The following is a 20276-nucleotide window of genomic DNA, read 5'->3' as shown; positions in this document are numbered from 1 at the left end:
TGAGACTTTAATATTTGTTTTTCTACATGGTCTTAAACATGTACTTTTGGTTAAAAAGTTCAAAGTTCAGGGTTAAATATCTCTGGTGGGCAGTTGTTTAAAAATCTGAAATTTGTACACAATACAGTACTCCATGATAAGTAACTTGAGTAAAAATTTTGAGTTTGAGATTTAATTGGTTTAAGAGATACAAAACTCGTGAAAAATTCAACATTTTGCATTAAATATGGCATGTCTAATTTAATTTTTTATTAACATTTTGTGTTAAAATTCTGCAAACTGTAATTTGGAATGTCAATGAACAACATTACAATCCTGAAATGGATCTGCAATAAAGTATATATACGAGGGCGTGCTGAAAAGTAAAGCTTCCTATGTTTTTATTTTCTTTGTTACCTTGTAAACGCATTTGGGTTTTTGAGCAGCCATACATTGCACTTATAAGACTTTCCCGCTACTCCTTTGAAGGTTTCAAACTTCTATCGCCAGGGGGTGTTGAACTATTGCGAGGAAAATGGCAGCATGTAACCATGCAATGTCGGTGAAGCACCTGAAGTAGCGTGCCGTGATCGAGTTGATAACCGTAGAAAATGTGCTACAAATTGACATTCATCTGAGACTGAAGGCATTTTATGGGGATGAATGTGTAGACATCAATACTGTGCGATCTTGGGCTGTTCATGCTCGTAAAGAAAACCCAAGCTGAACACGATTCCGATGAGCTCCATCAGTTGCAGTTCGCAGCCTTTCATTCCATTCTCTCACATAGCTGAGATTTCTTCAGCTGGGGTTTTCTTTAAGAGCATGATAAACTCAAGATCGCACAGTACTGATGTCTACGCATTCATCCCCATAAAATGCCTTCAGTCTCAGATGAATGTCAATTTGTAGCACATTTTCTACGGTTATCAACTCGATCACGGCACGCTACTTCAGGCGCTTCACCGACATTGCATGGTTACATGCTGCCATTTTCCTCGCAATAGTTCAACACCCCCTGGCGATAGAAGTTTGAAACCTTCAATGGAGTATCGGGAAAGACTTATAAGTGCAATGTATGGCTGCTCAAAAACCAAAATGCGTTTACTAGGTAACAAAGAAAATAAAAACATAGGAAGCTTTACTTTTCAGCACGCCCTCGTATATATACTTTATTGCAGATCCATTTCAGGATTGTAATGTTGTTCATTGACATTCCAAATTACAGTTTGCAGAATTTTAACACAAAATGTTAATAAGAAATGAAATTAGACATGCCATATTTAATGCAAAATGTTGAATTTTTCACGAGTTTTGTATCTCTTAAACCAATTAAATCTCAAACTCAAAATTTTTACTGAAGTTGCTTATCATGGAGTACTGTATTGTGTACAAATTTCAGATTTTTAAACAACTGCCCACCAGAGATATTTAACCCTGAACTTTGAACTTTTTAACCAAAAGTACATGTTTAAGACCATGTAGAAAAACAAATATTAAAGTCTCAAGCTTCAAATAATTTTGACATACTCTATTGGTACACAGGTACTTGCACAAAAAAAATTCAAGTGTCAAACAAACTGCCTTCCCCCCAAAACAAATGTCCGAAAATGTCATTTTGAGCGATTTAAATACACAATTTTGACCTTAAAATTTATTATGAAGGAATAATATTTAGAAAATTACACAGAAATATAATTGTAGCCTATAATGTGCTTAACATCACAGATTTTGTCTCATTGTCGTAGGACTTACCAGAGCTGAGAAAAAAAAGTTGCCGCTGATGCTTACGAATGGAGAAAATAACGCGCGCCATGATAAAAAAATGCCTGCCATCTTCAAATCGGTGATAGTAAAAATAAAATAAGAGTGGTTCTGAACTGTCAATATATGAGGCTCACACCACTCAAAAAATAAACTTTTTTAAAAATGGTCAAGCAACCAGCTGGTATGATTTCATATGGATTGACCCCTATATCTGTGCAACATATATTTATTATTTAAGCCACGATTAAGTATATGGGGTGTATGTGCATAAAAACAATTTTTGCAAGTAGATAGGCTGATTAAAGGTTTTACATGTATCAAGATATGTCTGTTTGTAATTATAGTATGTAAATACACAGACTAGTACCAAATGTGGCCACCCCTGGTCTTCCTAAGTGCTTCCAACCTTCGATGAATGCTATAAATGAGATTTTGACAATATGTGAGGTCAGTTTCATGAAATCAAGCATATACAATTATTACTAAAAGTTTGTGTTTTGACCTGTATCTCTGGTTACCTAGTGTTTCGCACGTAATAGCCCACAACTTCTCTTTGAATTCAAGTTTGGAGAGTTGTGTGGCCACCAATGTCTTTGAATATTCATATCACGAAACCATTTATGACAGGTCACATTATCATCTAAAAATAAATTAATCCATTGTACCCAATTATTCTCTTAATTTAAAAATTGTAATCAGCAATCATGAAATAATAATAATAAAAGTAATTATTATTATTATTTCTGTTGACCCATTTTTATGCACATGGAAATTTCAATGAAATGCAGGATTAAAATATAGGGGCTCTATGTTTAATGGGAAATGAAGGCAATTTGAAAGATATTGATATGAAATTTTCTTCCTGGTGCAAGAGAATTGCAATATCAAGATTGGTAAGATTTAAGACTAGGTTTTATCTAGCTGCATAAAATATATTTTTATAACAATTCATGATTCTCACATTTTTTGAGATGACTGACAATTTTATAATGTATGCAAACTGCAAATTCGCACAAGAAAACAACATATCAAAAATGGCTCTTACCAACGCTCTTAACCACCTCAGGACACTACATTCAGTTACTGTTCTTCCTGAAAGCCCCGAGTGAAAGAGAAAATAAGAATTAATTTGGGCAGCCTCATGTCCCCTTTGTTCTGAGGAGTGCGGTCCTAAACTATTACAGAATTGAAAAGACTAATTGAAGGGCTCGGGTGTAAAACATGGTGCATTTTGGTCATTTTTGAGTTACAAAGTGCATCGTGTCGTCCATTGTAAATGGAGTCAAATCGTACTCATAGTTTTTCATTTCGTCAACAGATGACAAAGCTAGATGTGTTGACCTACGTGTCAATAAAGCGTTTCCTGACTAGGATGTTTTTCTCGAACCCCCCCCCCCCCCCCCCCCCCAATTTCACCCAGGGTCAATGCCAATGTCTCCCACCATGTTTCCTGCCAGTTCAGATGTGGGGTATGTAGCATCTGACAGCTTTTTCAACATTCCGCACTACACCGCTTTCGCCTCATACACAGTGTGCAGCATTTTCGAAAATGCCCTCTAACGCATCAATGACGCATTTCCGGACCCATGTTCATATAACATTATTTCATCGTCTCCATGTGAGGAATATGTCCCCCAAGTATTGACATATATTTATGTTACACCCTGTATACCACCGAAATATGGGCATGGCCACGTATATTCTATTTCATGTAAAACGTGGTATCTACTGTAGATACCATTGTTTACATGCAGCAGTGCTCATAATGGCAGTTTCAAAATAAATTTTACTCATACAGGGATATGAACTGCGATCTAGTAGAGAAACATATACTTTCCTTCTACTAGATATAAATAACTGTAGTCACATAGAAATTCATTTGATTTTCAATTGGGTATGCGCATTTAAGGCTGCTTTAAGATACCATGCTTTACATGCAACGTCAACAATGTATTACACTTGAGGAATATGTGGTATCATCTGCATTGTATCAATTATTCAGAACTGTTTAGTTTTTTTATCAAATATTTCTTTCATAAATCTGTATTGCGCATTTTAAAAGTTATGATAATGTTATGGTGGACCTAATTACAGTTTTTCTTGTATGTACACATTGCTTGCATTGTAGAATTATTTTCCTGTAGTTTACGGTTATTACAAGCATAAGAAAACAGTTTTTCGTTGTGACGTTTCAGGAGAACACACGCTCCCTTCATCAGACATTTATTTTCATTTTGACTAAAGATACAGTTATAACAATGGTTAGCAATTTTTTAAACAAAAAGAATCTGTTATATAATGGATGTAACATTGTAACATTGCTAACCATTGTTGTAACTGTATCTTTAGTCAAAATGAAAATAAATGGCTGATGAAGGGAGTGTGTGTTCTCCTGAAACATCACAATGAAAAACTGTTTTCTTATGCTTGTAATAACCATAAACTACAGGAAAATGATTGGACCTAATTACGTATTTGTAATTTAATTAACTTTCGTATTTATGATATTTGTGACTTCAATGAAAGCAAATTATTTTATTGTTGATATTGCAAATATGCATTCTTCTTGGTTCGAAATTATAACTATTTTATTCCATATGAGCTAACTTTCAGTGAAAATTGAAGGACTCGGGTGTAAAACATGGTAAGTGACATTTTCGTCATTTCTGAGTTCATTAAAAAAAAGGTTATTAGAAGCTATACTGTAGATAAATTGTTTTCATGTTGTGTTTATCAATTTCACAAGGCTCCACTGAGTCCAATGCAAATTGTATGACATGGCAATTTCACTCAAATATTGAATTAGAGCACATTTTACTTTGTAATTAAAAAATGAACAAAATGTCACTTACCATGTTTTACACCCGAGCCCTCAATTATAAAAAACGTAAGCCCTATGTACTGTACATTTGAAATCATTCTTTACAAATATGTCCAGTTAGAGAAAAATATGTATAACAAGGGACATTGCCTTTAAGAAAGAGAAAATTATTAAAGTCTTTAGAGATTTAAAATTATTAAAGTCTTTCATTTTTTGTAGTACAAATTGTTATGGTTGCTGTAAAAAGTCTGTCAAAATATTATTGAACTGACATCATGAGTCAGCTTGAACGAAGGAGTATCTGATCACTCATTTTGATAATATTGTTGCATGTAAAGCATGGTAACTACAACAATTCCTTGTACAACCCTCTAAAAAATCGCATGTAACATCACAAGAAAAATATTAGGATGAAATATCTGTTTGTATGATAGTAAACATACAAGTGAATCATATTTCCTGTAAATAGTTTAAAAATTTATTTTAAATTGTAACTGTGATTTTTTTGAAACATCAATTCAATTTCTCGAAACCTGCATTTTGTCACTTGCCATGTTTTACATCCAAGCCCTTCAATTGTGTAAACTCTGCATCTGAAGAAACACAAAAATCTTGTTGAAATTAACAATTTTATCTACATTTTCTAATAGATTTTTGTTCTGTATTTTAATCTCTGGGCTTCAGGCCTCGCAGATAGCTGAACTAGCCTAGAATATATGCACCACTGGCCTGTGCATACTTATGTACATTTTCATGAAAACTAGAGAATGTAAATTTCATGTGAATATGTTTCTAACCACATCTATTATGTGATGTCAGTTTCATTGTATGTAATAGTTTCAGTTCTCATTTTTTGTCCCTTGTTATTTTTGTTTATTTTGTGTGTCTTCAAAAAAATACATGTGTCTTTTCTCTCTTTTAGGGAATTAATGGCATATTAGCTGATGAAATGGGTTTAGGCAAGACAGTTCAGTCCATTGCTTTCCTTGCTCATATTGCTGAGAAATACGGTAAGTAGAAAGATGATGATGTGTTTCTCTAGTGTATTACTAGCTGGTATGCTTATTTTGTCATCTACTAGTTTTTGTGTAAAGTCAAAGAAAATTCCAATAAGTTGACAGAGAGGCAAGATTCACACATAAATGTTTATGTTTACAACAAGAGGTTCCCACATCGTGAAAGTGACGAGAATCCACATATGACTAAAAGAGCCATAAATAAAAAGAAAAAGTAAAGTGCTCCCCTGTGCTTTGCACCATGCCATGAAGGCGTGTAGGGGTTGTGTAGTTAGGGCCCCATGCTTTGTTGATCACGGCCAAAGGTGGGGGTGATGTGATCAGCACCATGCCTCTGGCTGCCTTTACTCCCCAGAGTTTCCTCCAGGTACCCACTTTATATGACGTTGGGTGGGCACCGGAGCTGCTTGAACAAGTGGAAAAATGCGGGCCTCTTGCATGGTAGTCCGATGCCCTAATGACTGAGCTACCATGGCTCATCTAAAAGAGGTGTATCAAAGTCAAAAACCTGGAAAAGTTTGAGAATATTAGCCCTGTTTAGTATTTGTAATTTTTCATGTCTTACCAGCTGGTCCTATTTTAAGCTCAGAGAGACTAACTTTTTTTAGTGATGTGATCAGATGCCCCATGTGACCACTCACTGAAGTAGTTCTAATCTGATCTTGAGAGATGGTATTATTCAGAAGCATTATGTATTCGATTCATGGCATCCTTTTCTGCAACTTTCTACATTAGGCATTTCCAACGAAGTTAAAATGCAAGAATTGAAGGAACATGAAATGATAGCATTCACAGTGGTTCTTGCATGCACCTTGATGCAAGTACAGAAATTGTTCGTGTAAAATAAGTTCTGAAGCCAAAAGTGGCAATTAATTACACAATGAAACTGGCTGCAGTGAGCACAGCAAATAACCGGAAAAGTAGAACAGAACAGATTGAGCAGCCCTGTATTGGTATAGGCATATCGGTACCCTTACAATCATTTTGCAGATTTTATGTGTACATAAGTTGCCTATGAATTATGTGATCTTCCTGCAACTGGAGGATATAGAAAGCAATTTATTTTGTTCTGAGCCTGTGAACCGGACAAGGCAAGGGTGGAGCCATGGTCGCATACAGAGTGGATAAAAATCATGATTTTTTTTTAAATCACCCTAAACATGCAGCTTTTAAGAGTGGTGCTATTTTTTTGTGACTGACTGTATATGTATTATCTCAAGAGAACAAATGTATACACTCTTGATGCTTGAAAGTTCTGATGCAAAACACTGAACTTCTTCACTTCTTTTGCACTTGATTTGTGAACTAGGAAAAGTTTCAAGTGAGTGTCACTTTCCTCACATGGCCAGCAAATCCTTAAAGATTAGTTTTTTTAAGTGAAAATACATACAGGGAGGTTATTGCAGCATGCCACCGCAAAAGCGTCGGCCGCTTACCGGCCTTGTCATGCATCAGGTGCCGGCAAATTGCGTAACAGATAGCCCGTTACACAAACCGCTTGTTTTGTAATGTTTCCACTTTTCACAATTATAGTTACAATTACAACTTAAATAAGCACGTACCTTGCCGCAAGGATGCTGGAAAAGGTGTCCTCTAAAATACAAATATTTCTGGCACTTTATTTCTGCCCATATCGCTTCTGACAGCAATGACTCATCCAACATAAAGGATTCAATTTTTCATTCTTGTCTTGCCTTCGAATAAACAAAACCGTGACTCTTATTTTGCAGATAACACAAGATTAATCCTTTTGAACACTAGAGTCAGTGGCGTGCCCAAGATTTTCGAGGGGGGAGGTTACGTATACATTATTATGCAAAACGAAAGCGCAGATAAACGAATTATTTAACAGTGTCACTTAATTTTAACGTGTGAATATTTTTGAAGTAAAGTAGCGATCATACACTGTGTGCGTTTTTCTTTCTGAGAGCGCCATTTGAAATAAGCACTTTTCCCCTTTTGCTACTATGGGATAAACTGAATATAAAAGGCTATAACTGCTCAACAACTGCATCTTTTTAAGAAATTTAAATTCTAAATGTAAGAATGAACAAAAAGCAACATTTTATGTAAATTCCGACAATTGTGAGTCCAGGGGGAAACGGGGGCCAAATCCCAAAGTTCTATTTTCCCCGTAATTACGCAAAATTTCTGAACGTCGTAATTTCCATATTTTTTTTTTTTTCAAAGTTGCGGCAGGAGCATTACATATCCTCATAGAGTAGTCTTTTGTTGTGCTTCCCTCAAAATTTGGTCCATCCAGTGTCTATAGAGCCGACGCTAGAAGCGAAATTCCTCAGATGTCGCAAGAGCGTCAGCGGCTTATCGGAGTAGTGGTAAGCCGCGAGAAGTCTCTCGATACTACGCGAATGCGACAGCTGTCGGCTACCAGTTGTTTAGACGTGTTCACTTCGGTTTGCGTTTATCAGTACTCGTGTTGTTTATACTGTGTTATTGAGTTATTAGTTATGCCGCCAAACAAATATAGTCTTGAACAAAGAGTTTTTTTGTACGATACTTACGTGAAAACGAACTCTTGCAGAAAAGTAGTCAGGCGATTCGCAAGAAAATTTCCTGGCAATCCTGTTCCGGACAGACATACTGTTTACAACCTCGTTAAAAGATTACGAGAGACAGGATCTCTTGAACCTAAGAAACGTGTTTCCAGACGACGTGTTCTTACGGAAGAAAAGCTAGACGAAATTGGTGAACGACTTGAACATACTCCAAAAAAATCCCTCCGTCGGCTTGCTCAGGAAACAGGCATTTCAAAATCCTCAGCACGAAATGCCACTAAATTACTTAGATTAAAACCCTACAAAATTACAGTGGTTCATGAATTGCAACCGCGCGATCACGCGACTAGAGTTCGATTCTGTAACTGGATGCTGGATAATATTGTTGCTGGCAGAGTAAATCCAGAATTAATCATATTTTCAGACGAAGCTTGGTTCGAATTGAATGGCCGAGTTATTTCACAAGACAATCGCTATTGGAGCGCAGAAAAACCTGACCTTGTGCATGAAGTTCCGCTCCATCCTGCAAAAATTGGTGTGTGGTGTGGTTTGAATGCGCACAGAATAATAGGGCCTATTTTTTATGAAGGTACTATCAATGGTGAAAGGTATCGAAGAGACATACTACAACCTTTTTTTGAACAATTAACGGACATTGAATGCCAGCAGTCATTTTTTCAGCAGGACTCTGCTACTGCTCACACTGCTTATGAATCACTTAATTTTATTGCCGAGATTTTTGAGGACAGAATTATCAGTACTGAGTTGTGGCCCTCTCGTAGCCCCGATCTTACTCCTTGTGATTATTATTTATGGGGAACATTAAAAAACAAAGTGTATCAGAATAACCCGCGTACAATAGAGGATTTAAAAGAAAATATAAGAAGAGAAATTGCCAGAATCACACCTGAGGAGCTTATGGATGTTCAGAGGAATTTCATACGCAGATGCCGGAAATGTATTGGTGTTGAAGGAGGTCATTTTCAACATCATTTATAACACAGAAGGTTAGTGATCATCATTATTATTATTAGTTTTAAATATAATTTTACACTTTCGGTTTGCTTTATGCGCCGCGATGCTGTCTTCCCTTTCTGTCAACCGAGGATAAAGTAGAGATGTCTAAGAAAGATTAGATGTCTGAAATAAGGTTGTAATTGTAACTGTAATTGTGAAAAGTGGAAACATTACAAAACAAGCGGTTTCTGTTACGGACTATCTGTTACGCAATTTGGCGGCACCTGATGCATGACAAGGCCGGTAAGCGGCCGAAGCTCTCGCGGTGTCTAAGAAAGATTACATGTCAAAAATAAAGTGCCAGAAATATTTGTATTTTAGAGGACACCTTTTCCAGCATCCTTACGACAAGGTACGTGCTTATTTAAGTTGTAATTGTAACTATAATTGTGAAAAGTGGAAACATTACAAAACAAGCGGTTTGTGTAACGGGCTATCTGTTACGCAATTTGCCGGCACCTGATGCATGACAAGGCCGGTAAGCGGCCGACGCTTTTGCGGTGGCATGCTGCAATAACCTCCCTGTACTTACATTTGTTGGTTTGGATTATGCAAATGGTATTGTAAAACTTTATTTGAAAAGCATATGTGGTTGTGATTGCTCAATGCATTAAAGTTTTCATTAACAGTTGTTTCTTGTGAATTGCATGCATTTTAATAATCAGATTCAGTCTTGAGACTTTTAGGTTTGAAGTTAATATTGAACTTTATATATATTTGTTACAGCTGTGTGGGGTCCATTCTTAATTATTTCACCAGCTTCAACGCTTCATAACTGGCAACAGGAAGTGGCACGATTTACACCTGAATTCAAAGTTGTTCCATACTGGGGAAATCCACAGGTATGTATTTATACTAGAAATGGAACAGATTAATCGGTATCAACATATTCATATTTTGCACAGTGCGAATTACTCACTTTTAGTAAATAATAAAATTTCATATAGAATATAAAAAAAAACATTTACTTACGATATTTGAGTATGCTTCGTCGGTGAAAGCAACGTTTCGGGGGTCGTATCGCCCCCTTCCTCAGGCTTCTACCTGGGCACATATCAAACCACCATGCCACGTCAAGTTACGTCATACAAGGAATAGGGTAACAGGATAAAATGGTAAAAAAAATGTTAAAACTTGCTCTTGGCTAGATACATTATTCCTTCCCCTTTTCATCCTTCCTTAAAAACCCCCGAAAACGTATAAAAGTAAAACTTAAACCTGTTAAATTACACACTCCATGGACTTCATGTAGGTCCCCGTTGCTATTTCTTGTAGAATGCAGGAAGTTGTCAGAAGCTGTTCCCCTCCCATGTTGCACCACCCCCCTTTGCCATTACGTCATTTCCAGCTCGAAATCCTGTGTTTTCTGGGCTGCGCAGATTACTCCCGTCATGACATGAAATCCTATTTTATTTTTCTTACCGATGTCCATCTTTTAAACATATTATCCACATTTCATCTACATTCCCGTCGTCCCTATTCAGTTTCTTATTTCTGTCCTTGCATATATTAGCAGCCTCATACATGTTTCTATTTATTGGTTTATTTTCTCTTCTAATGACCTTGCTTTTCTTAATTTTATGTTGGTTTTCTATGATGTGTTCGGACAAGCCAGTTCTGGGTATTTCTTCTCTAATGTCCTTATCTTGTTCCTTCCACCTCACCTCCATGCTTCTTCACGTTTGCCTGATGTATTCTTTATCACAAACACATCTAATTCTATATACTCCCTTCTCTCCTTCCTCCTTTATCTTTTCCATTCCTTCCCTTTTGTATTCCGTGAAATGTTTTTTTTTTCAATATTGCGTTCTGTAAGTAGCCTTAATTTAGAACAAAATTCTGTCATTTTCTTATTATTATTATTGTGGATACAAACTGGCAAACCTTAACTTTGTAAAGCAGATGCCTAATTATGCAATGTCTTTTAGCAAAACCTATTGCAGTCTCCTGAGGAACATTTGCTACTTTATATAAAGACACTAAGATATTGTTAAATTATATATTAGTACTTTATCAGTATTTGCAAAGATTTCATATTGGTCCATACCTAATTTCTACTGATGAGGTTAATCAGTTCACTACCAGTATCAACCGATTCAGGGTTATTGGTGTATCAATTTATCAGTAAAACTACCAATAATTTTACCAATCTGATATATATTTAAATAGTTTCTAATGTAGTGCAAAATTCTTTATCTATATACAAACATAGAATTCATGTACCCTAGTGTTAGAATAAGAGAACCTGAAGTTTGGTGTGGTTACTTCATTTTACATTAAAGTTTTCGCATTAACTCTTCTTCCTTTTGTAACTAAATATTATTTCTCTAATTCATTGCAATTTCCAGAGGGATAGACTGTTGGGTTTGTCACCGTCCTCCCCTCCTTATATCAGCTGTTATTGATAGAGCACCTAATAATCTCTCTATTAAATAGTTGCTGCTAATATGCATTTTTCACATCTTGGTATACTTTTAATGCGATGCAACATGTGTTTGTTAAGAAACATAAACTCTTTAAAAAATGGTGTCTGGAGCTATTGTTTTGATATTATCATCCAAAAAAAATGTTCTGTGAATGCAAGTTAATATAAGTTAAAACATTCCAGAATGTTCTGCAAGATTTATTTGAAAATATCTGGATGAACCACTGTTTGCACATAAAAATGTGAGTGAGTGCCCTAATGATTCACATACCTTAATTATATGAAGTAAATGTCTGAATACATAGTTCATTTTCAAACTCAAAACCCATTACTGTCATCTTGTTGAATACACTAATTACAGTTGTGAATGAACCATTCTGTATTCCATTTTTGTTGTGTTTGTTTTTCAGAGGTCACCAATAGTAATAGTTCCTTATCTCATATTATTTCAGGAACGTAAAATATTGAGGCAGTTTTGGGACACTAAGAATTTGCACACGAATGAAGCAAGTTTTCACGTTGTAATAACCAGCTACCAGTTGGTTATTACAGATTTCAAATACTTCAATCGTATCAAGTGGCAGTATCTCATCTTAGACGAAGCTCAAGCTATCAAGAGTACCAGCAGGTAAACTCAATAAAATTTAAAGCTTATATTTAATCAGATAAGTCACTCATAAACATTTTTTTTTTTACTTACAAATAATTTTAAATTTCTTTCACACTTATCTTTTTGTAACAAATTTCAAGTGTCATTCACTTCTGGCAAACAATAACAACTGCCACTGCTTTGATTACTTGTGGCTTATCCCCTCCCCCACCCTCTTCTTCTCTTACCTATTTGGCTGAACCTCGCCCTTTTATAAAGAATAATTGAATTGAATTGAATTTATCATGAAAAATAATATCCTTGGTGCTTCGAGTTGACTACTACAGGTATGTTACATATTTTAGTGATTTTTAAGGGTTGGGTTTATTTCAGAAATTCTGACCTGCAGTCCCTATTTCCAGAATCAGCATTTGCAAAATATAGCAAGTACACAAAACCAGGATTTTTGCAGTTAGTTTTTTATGACTTAAAACAAGATAGCATGGTGATAGGCCGCCTAATACAATCAGGCAGAATTTAACAGATTTCGTGTGAAGAATTTTTTGATTGCTTATCCCACAAAAGTATCTGCTTTAATCAATTAAAACTAGATAAATGGTGCAAATACTGATCTACCAAGAAGAGAAAAATTCTTTGGTGCCACCATTGACTTTTCAACTATGTGATTGAAGGGGGCATGGGTTATGTAATCAGCAGCTTCCCATGTAATCCTGTGTCAGAGCTGCCAAAATGTGCAGTTCTTCAACATATCATTGTCACCTTTATTTGGTGCCAAGTATTTGTATCATCATAAAGGGTGAGTTACGGTGAGCCGGAGGGGGGGGGATTGTTTTCCCTGAGATATCTTTAAAGACTTCATACAATTCACATTTTGAAATTGTTGCATGAAAATATGGACAAGGAGTGCTGTGAAACACAGCAGATTATTTGCCTATGCAAATTAGTGCTGGGATGCTTTATGAAAATCCTCTTAACTGGGAGAAAGCATAAGCCCACATTTCCCCCTCTTTAAACACTCCCCCCCATCCCCCCCGAGAAAATATCCTGCAGGTGTCCTTAGGAAGATATAAAATAAACAGTGTGACAATGAAGCAAGGAAGGGAAGATATAAATAAGGCAACTTGGAAGCAAAAGCAAAGGGAAACATTTTCATCTGTAGTGACTTGGAGAGTAATAAGCAAAGGACTGTCCACTTGAGTTTGCAATTTGACCACCATGTTTCCCTTCTTGGTATAACTATACCACATTTTATGTAAAAATAGGGACTAATGCAAATGGAAAATGTGCAATATATCTCAAAATATGTAACATGAAATTCATGTATATTGTTCTTTTCATTTGTCAGTGTCATCATTTTTGCTTAGCTACAATACAAGGGGAGGATATGCAATTACATAATAATTCAGCTCTTAGTTAAATGTGATGCCTTGTAGTAATTCAAGTGCTTTTTTTTTTTTTTTGCATCCTAAGTCTATTTTTCAATTGAAATAATGCAATTAAAATTTTGTTTTCAGTGTGAGGTGGAAATTGCTTCTGGGTTTCAGCTGTCGGAACAGACTGCTTTTGAGTGGAACACCTATTCAGAACAGTATGGCTGAGCTTTGGGCATTGTTGCATTTCATTATGCCTACATTGTTCGACTCTCATGATGAGTTTAATGAGTGGTTCTCAAAGGATATTGAAAGTCATGCCGAAAATAAGACAAGCATTGATGAAAGTAAGTTTAAAGTATTGTTTTGTGCTTTAGTTTTGTTCACGGAGTTGGCAACAGTTATATTTGTTTGTAGTCTTTCTTCAGTCATTGCTCACTGTTGGTGGTTTCATCACTGACTGTGAAATTAATTGGTTCTGTTTTTTTCTCTGTAAAAACAAAATTAGTTGAAGTATGAGTTCTGAGTCTTTGGCTGAAGAAATTAGTTTTATTAATTGAAAAATTAGGGTAATTATTGTTATAAAATACATTTGTATATTTTAGAGATGGGGTGGGTTAATTGGTATTCTATTGGCATTAACTGATATAGTCTTACCAGTTAAATCCAATGATGTTCCAGGTTCTGTATACAGTATCTGTAAATAATCTGTAATGTATTTCTAAGTGTATAATTTGTTGTTATTTTTATGAATATAAATATTAGGGCCGAGAGGATGCCACTTTGAATTGCCAGTGCCAATACTCCTACAGATTTAGATGGTGTGGCTTGTTTGGAGACTGCAAGACACGCGAACTCCAGAAAGTATCTGCCGGTGTTAGTGTCAACTCAGCCCAAAAGAAATACTAGAAAATGCAAAATTCTGCACTAAATTATAGATACATCAGTTCGATAATTTTACCAATAAACCAATTTGCCCATATCAGCCTATACCGATAATAGAATTACAGCATGTTGACCAGTCAAGAAAGTCAAGAAATTATGCTTGTGGTCAAGAATTTTTGCTATTTTTTACAGTATAGTGAATTTACATTGTTGTGTACCTGTACTTGGATTTGATAAAATGGAATATTTGGAAATCCAAAATTGTATTGAGTTGTTAATAAGATTTTGTACTTTGTTTCTTAAGAATTACATTCTTGTATCTGTGAAGTTTTGTAAAAATATTAAAGTAATGTGACTATTCCCCATCCAGTATAAAGTCTGAAGCATTACTTTTTACATTCATTAATAATTAAAGCAAGTCTAAATCTCTTCTTAAAGTACAGCTTCGGTTTGTGGTAGGGGTTTTTCATTGAATAAAAATATATATTTTTCTTAATTTCCAAATATACCTAAGTAGGATGCAATTAAATACCAGGTGTATAAGCTTAATTCTGCTGTTTTGTAGTCAGAAAAACACATGGTTTGTTCATAGAAAGCAACAAGAAATTTATTCAAAGTACTTGCCCTCGCGAGCTACACATTTTGCCCACCTCTCAGGCAATTTGTGGATACCAGCATTGACGTCTGCATACGAATCGAAGTACTGTTCAGCAAGGGCGTGGCCCATCGACGAAAACAGATGGTAGTCGGAAGGGGCCAGGTCTGGTGAATAGGCAGGATGGGGTATCACCTCCCAGTTGCGTGTCTGCAAGTAGTTTTGGACCAGTCTTGATGTGTGCGATGGGGCATTGTCGTGGAGGAAAATCAGCTTGTCATGTCTTTGTTGATAATCCGGCCTTTTGTCACACAGAGCACGGTGCAATTTGATCAGTTGTTGGTGGTAGCGGTGGGCAGTGACAGTTTCACCAGGTTTCAGCAGCTCAAAGTAGACAATACCCTGTTGATCCCACCAAACACACAGCATCGTCTTCCGGCCGAAGCGATTTGGTCTCGAGGAAGATGTTGATGGTTGGCCAGGATCAACCCATGATTTCTTGCGTTTAGGATTCTCGAAATATATCCACTTTTCATCGCCAGTCACAATCCGATGCAGGAAAGACTTTCTTTTTTTGTCTGGCAAGCAAGATTTCGCATGTGTTTTGGCATCTCTCCAGCTGCCAATTGGTCAATTCATGCGGCACCCATTTTCCGATCTTTTGAACCTTTCCCATGGCACGTAGACGCATGGAAATGGCTGCTTGAGTAACACCCAATTGCTCGGCAAGCATCTTTTGCATTTGGGTATCGTCCTCGTCCAAAAGAGCCTGCAATTGATGGTCCTCAACCTTCCTGGGCCGATTTTCACGCTTCTTGTCGCTCAGGTCAAAATTGCCGTCTTTGAACCGACGAAACCAATCCCTGCACATTGTTTCCGATACAGCACTGTCACCATAAGCCTCCACAAGCATTCGATGCGATTCGGCAGCCGATTTCTTCAAATGGAAGCAGAAAAGCAGAGCTTCCCGCATATGCTCTTTTTCTGGTACAAAACTAGACATGCTTACCACAGGAACACTGTCTGTTGTTGTCTGCACGTGCTGACGATGTGCACTGATTCGTGTTGGCAGATGTCCAACTCATACAAACACCAGGTATGGCGTGCCCATGGTAGCTTCATACGCTCACTATCACCATCTATGAGCAAACAGCAGATTTAAGCTTATACACCTGGTAAATGTTTAGAAAAAGGGGAAAAAAGGTCAAGAATATTGGATTTGTTATTTTGATAGACACCCTGTATCAGTTAATCTGTCCCATCCCTACTTTATAGTTTAGATAGAAGAGGAAAGTGGGGAAAATGTTGGCTGCAATGATTTATCCAAATGGAGTAAAATGCAGAATTACAATTTCAGATAAAAAGAACGTTATAATCTTGCTGAAATTGCTTGTTGTCACTTGTTACAGTTGAAATAGTACAAAGGAATACAATGGAATATATGATGAGAATGTTGCTGATACTCAAGTATAGGTATAATGCTGCCATCTTGTAATCAAGGGGTCCCGGGTTCGATACCTGGTGGAGGCACACTGCACAGTGGTTCTGATTGCACTTTAAAAACTAGGTCCAGTCCTAATTAGCTTTTCTGTGCATAAAGTGGGCTTAAAACAACAATTCATGTGTACATATAGTTTTTTTAGATATGTTAATGCTAAGTTTTAAGTTACATTTCAGGAGGAAAAATATGTGGAGAGGTCCTAAATCCATTTCTTGCATTTCAGAGCATCTGTCACGACTTCATATGATCCTTAAGCCATTCATGTTGAGGCGTATAAAGAAAGATGTCGAGAATGAACTTTCCGATAAAATAGAGATCATGGTATATTGTCCACTCACAACAAGGCAGAAACTTCTTTATTCAGGTAAGCGAAGCTTTTGCAAAGCATCTTAGTCATTAATAATTAATTACGTGGTTGCATTGTCACCAAAGATAGCTCAGGTTCAGTTATGTTTTGAAGAAAACTTATGTTGTATTGGTGTTAGCAATATACATTTACTTACACGAGTCACACATCTGTATACATATTTGCTAGTGAAAGGTTTCCAAAACTAGTAGAACGAGAAATGTACCATACAGAGTAAAGTATATCTTTCATTGTTATAAATATTTCACTGGGTTTAGTTCATCAGAAGTTACTGATTTGCTGTATCAGTAGGGTCTTAACTTCCTGTTCTATCTACTTCTAGCCCTCAAGAAGAAGATCAGAATAGAAGATCTGCTTCATTCCTCCTCTGGAGGTTCTGCACAGAATGCCCAGAGTGTCACTTCAAGTCTCATGAATTTAGTCATGCAGTTCAGGAAGGTAAGGGACAATTCTTCATGTTACCTACAGAACCATAATTACCTTAGCTTCGTAAAACTATTTTTCATCTTCTAAAAATTATTTTAATGCTGTGAAACCAGCTTTCTAAAGAATCTGCATGATGTGGTACAGATATGTGTCCAATTGTCAAGTATAGTTACCAAACTGCAGGGCAGCAGATCTTTGAGGGATAAGGTCTGCCAGGTGACCCAGTCAATGCATAGACTACTGTTTTCTAGCTTTCAGGTTTAGAGTTCACTACTATTACTTTCAAGTACCTACCATTTGTTATCACAATACTGGGCCAACACTGAAAATTTGGATATCACACCAGGTTCAGTTCATGAGGTGGGTGATTTCCGGTGGAAAATTTTCCAACAGTATCCCTACATAAAGTGGCTCTATGACTCTTCCAGCCTCTAATTAATAGGTACCTGCAAGTATAGATGGTCAGAGCATGATGCTGATCACATCACTTTCACTATCATTGAGGTTGAGAATGTGTGGGGCCCTCCCTTTACACTTACTTTGCACGTAGAGGTCACAATGCAATGCACTGAATAGAGTTTTGTCATCTTTTCTAACCTGAATCGAACCCTGGACTACTTGTACCATAGGTGAGAGAACTGTTGTAGCAACTGACTTCATGGTTTTTAGCAATTAAATTTTAGTTGCATACAAGCATTGTATAGTTTTAATGTAAAAGACTGGTCTCTCATAAATCCAAATGGTTAGTGCTCTCGCCCCTAGTATGTGGGCTTCATAGCCAATCATGTTACGTGATTAACTTTTGATCCTGCCACTCGAGTTCCCAGCCTAGACTTGGGTGTTCGAAATGAGAAGTGTCCTTTCATCAAATCATCACCCATCCTCAGCATCACATTTAGCCAAAAGTGATTGAAGTACAACGTAAAAATAACGAAAAATGCATTTCAAGCAATCCTGTGTGAGAATCCAAAAATGTCAGTGTTGACCCAGCATTGTAAGACAATCGAAAAACAGTAGCAGACCCTGATTTAAAAAGCCAGAAAATTTGATTTGCTGACCACCTGTAACCCAATGAAAACTGCTTGGTACACCTTGCTCCTTGAAGGGCTAATGCTCCACAGAGTAGAAGTTATGTGTGTATACTAGACATGTTGTTTTTGCAGGTGTGTAATCATCCGGAACTTTTTGAAAGAAGAGAAGCCAAATCACCACTATTCATGAAGTGTGAGGAATATAGAATACCTAAATTAATTTACGAGGAAGGAGTTCTACACTTAGCCTTACCAAATGCCAACATCTTGCTATATAACCTGCTGAGTATATTCAATCCTGAGCATATACAGAGGTCACTTTTTCCACATAAAGATTCAGGTAACTGCATGTGTAAAAATCTATTTTGGGCACTTATTAACTTATTTGGGGAGATCATGTTATCAAGATGATTCCATATTAAGATTAGGTTGTGTGAAGAACCATGGGCTGACCAAGGTTCTCTAGTCATAAGGATTGTAGGAGTCTTGTGCCTGCAGTATCAAAATTTTACTCTTGACAGTAAATTTCTTTGCACCTGGCAAAACTGCATAGATTATGACAGGGAACAAGCTATCTCCCACAATATCAGCACAGCTTGATTGCAGGATAGCCAGGTGCAACTGAAAATCCCTTCAGAAGTGCAATTTCAGGGCAAAAGTGTGATTTATGATTTCCCATTAGGTTGTATGGTCAATACTAGAGTACATAATTTTTATTGAGTAGAGTGTTGGTAGATAGTTATCTGGAGTAGTTCATTACTAAATTTTATTATAATTATGTGGTTTTTGCACTATACCTTTACAAGAACTTTACATGTGATTTTAATATTCTAAAGTTTGATTTACTGGGATTCTAAGTGTGTGTGTTTAGATAATCTGTAGGTGACCTTCCAGGATTTACGCGTATTGTATGGGCCCATCATATATTTGCTGTAGGGATAGACATACATACACGAACATGTACATCTGGATGGTCAATCGCCTGTATTTATAAAAGTGCTGCATGTCTTTAGAAAAATAAATTCTAAATGTAAGAATGAGTACAAAGCAACATTTTAAGAAACATCCGACAAGTAAAGGTCCAGGATGGAAGCAGGGACAAATTCCAAAAGTTCGAAATTTTCAGTAATTATGCAAAAACTTCCGAACCCCACAATTACCAGTTTTTTTCCTCAAAGTTGTGGCACGAATGTCACATATCCGCAGAGAGTGGTCTTTTGTCATTCTTCCCTCCAAATTTAGTCCATCCAGCTTCCATAGGACCGATACTAGAAGCAAAATTCCGGACATTGTCCTGAAGCTGGCAACACTGCTACTTTATATCCTGTTATTATTGTTTTATTACTCAATAAGTATCTGTCCGATTTCAATGAAAGTACATTTTTTTCATTCACTTCGGTCTTTAACACTAATTATTATTGGGAGGCACAATGTAAAAAAATTTTAAGTCTGCTAAAAGCCCTGTCTTTAAGAAAGAAAACAAAACAAATTTAATTTGTCTACAACAGTTGGTTCGTGAGCCACGATTTTTTTTTGTACTTCACGGCAAGTTTGAAATTCGCGTGTTTGAAGAGGCACTGGATTCAACAGGAGAGCGAGGGTCCGGGAGATAATAGGTTAATTGTCCTAATAATCTGGTCTGGAAAATTTTAGTTCTTGGTCTTCAAAACCTGAACAAATAGCAGGGTGTCTACCAGTCAAGAAAAAGTAATAAAAAAAATGTACTTGTCAGTAATTTTTGCTATCGCAATGACTGATTGATGAATTAGTTTATTTTACTTCTGCCTCTTGGGCTAATTGCGAAGATGAGGATCAATGGTGGTAAGATAAGATGGATGAAGGTACAATCACAAATATATAGGGATGACAAAACAAGCCCTACAGGAGTTTTTGATTAAATAAATATTTATTTCCTTAATTGCTAATTTCCAACTTTACCTAAGTAGGGGT

At 36.5% G+C, this 20276-nt stretch overlaps 1 protein-coding gene across 1 annotated transcript in view; it reads left to right on the top strand.

The window, feature by feature from the left end:
* Ino80 (chromatin-remodeling ATPase INO80) overlaps positions 1-20276 on the top strand; it is a 131020-nt gene that overhangs the window by 29476 nt on the left and 81268 nt on the right. The window contains exons 11-17 of the mRNA XM_083122516.1: positions 5490-5577; positions 9843-9958; positions 11994-12169; positions 13666-13868; positions 16726-16866; positions 17192-17307; positions 18459-18666. Coding sequence (XP_082978642.1) covers positions 5490-5577; positions 9843-9958; positions 11994-12169; positions 13666-13868; positions 16726-16866; positions 17192-17307; positions 18459-18666 — 1048 coding nt within the window. The remainder of the gene's footprint in view (positions 1-5489; positions 5578-9842; positions 9959-11993; positions 12170-13665; positions 13869-16725; positions 16867-17191; positions 17308-18458; positions 18667-20276) is intronic.

Source organism: Lepisma saccharinum, chromosome 5 (genome assembly GCF_977018435.1).
Source record: "Lepisma saccharinum chromosome 5, izLepSacc3.1, whole genome shotgun sequence".
Taxonomy (NCBI): Eukaryota; Metazoa; Arthropoda; class Insecta; order Zygentoma; family Lepismatidae; genus Lepisma; species Lepisma saccharinum.
The sequence above is the reverse complement of the archived record's forward strand: the minus strand, read 5'-3'. Positions and strand labels throughout refer to the sequence as shown.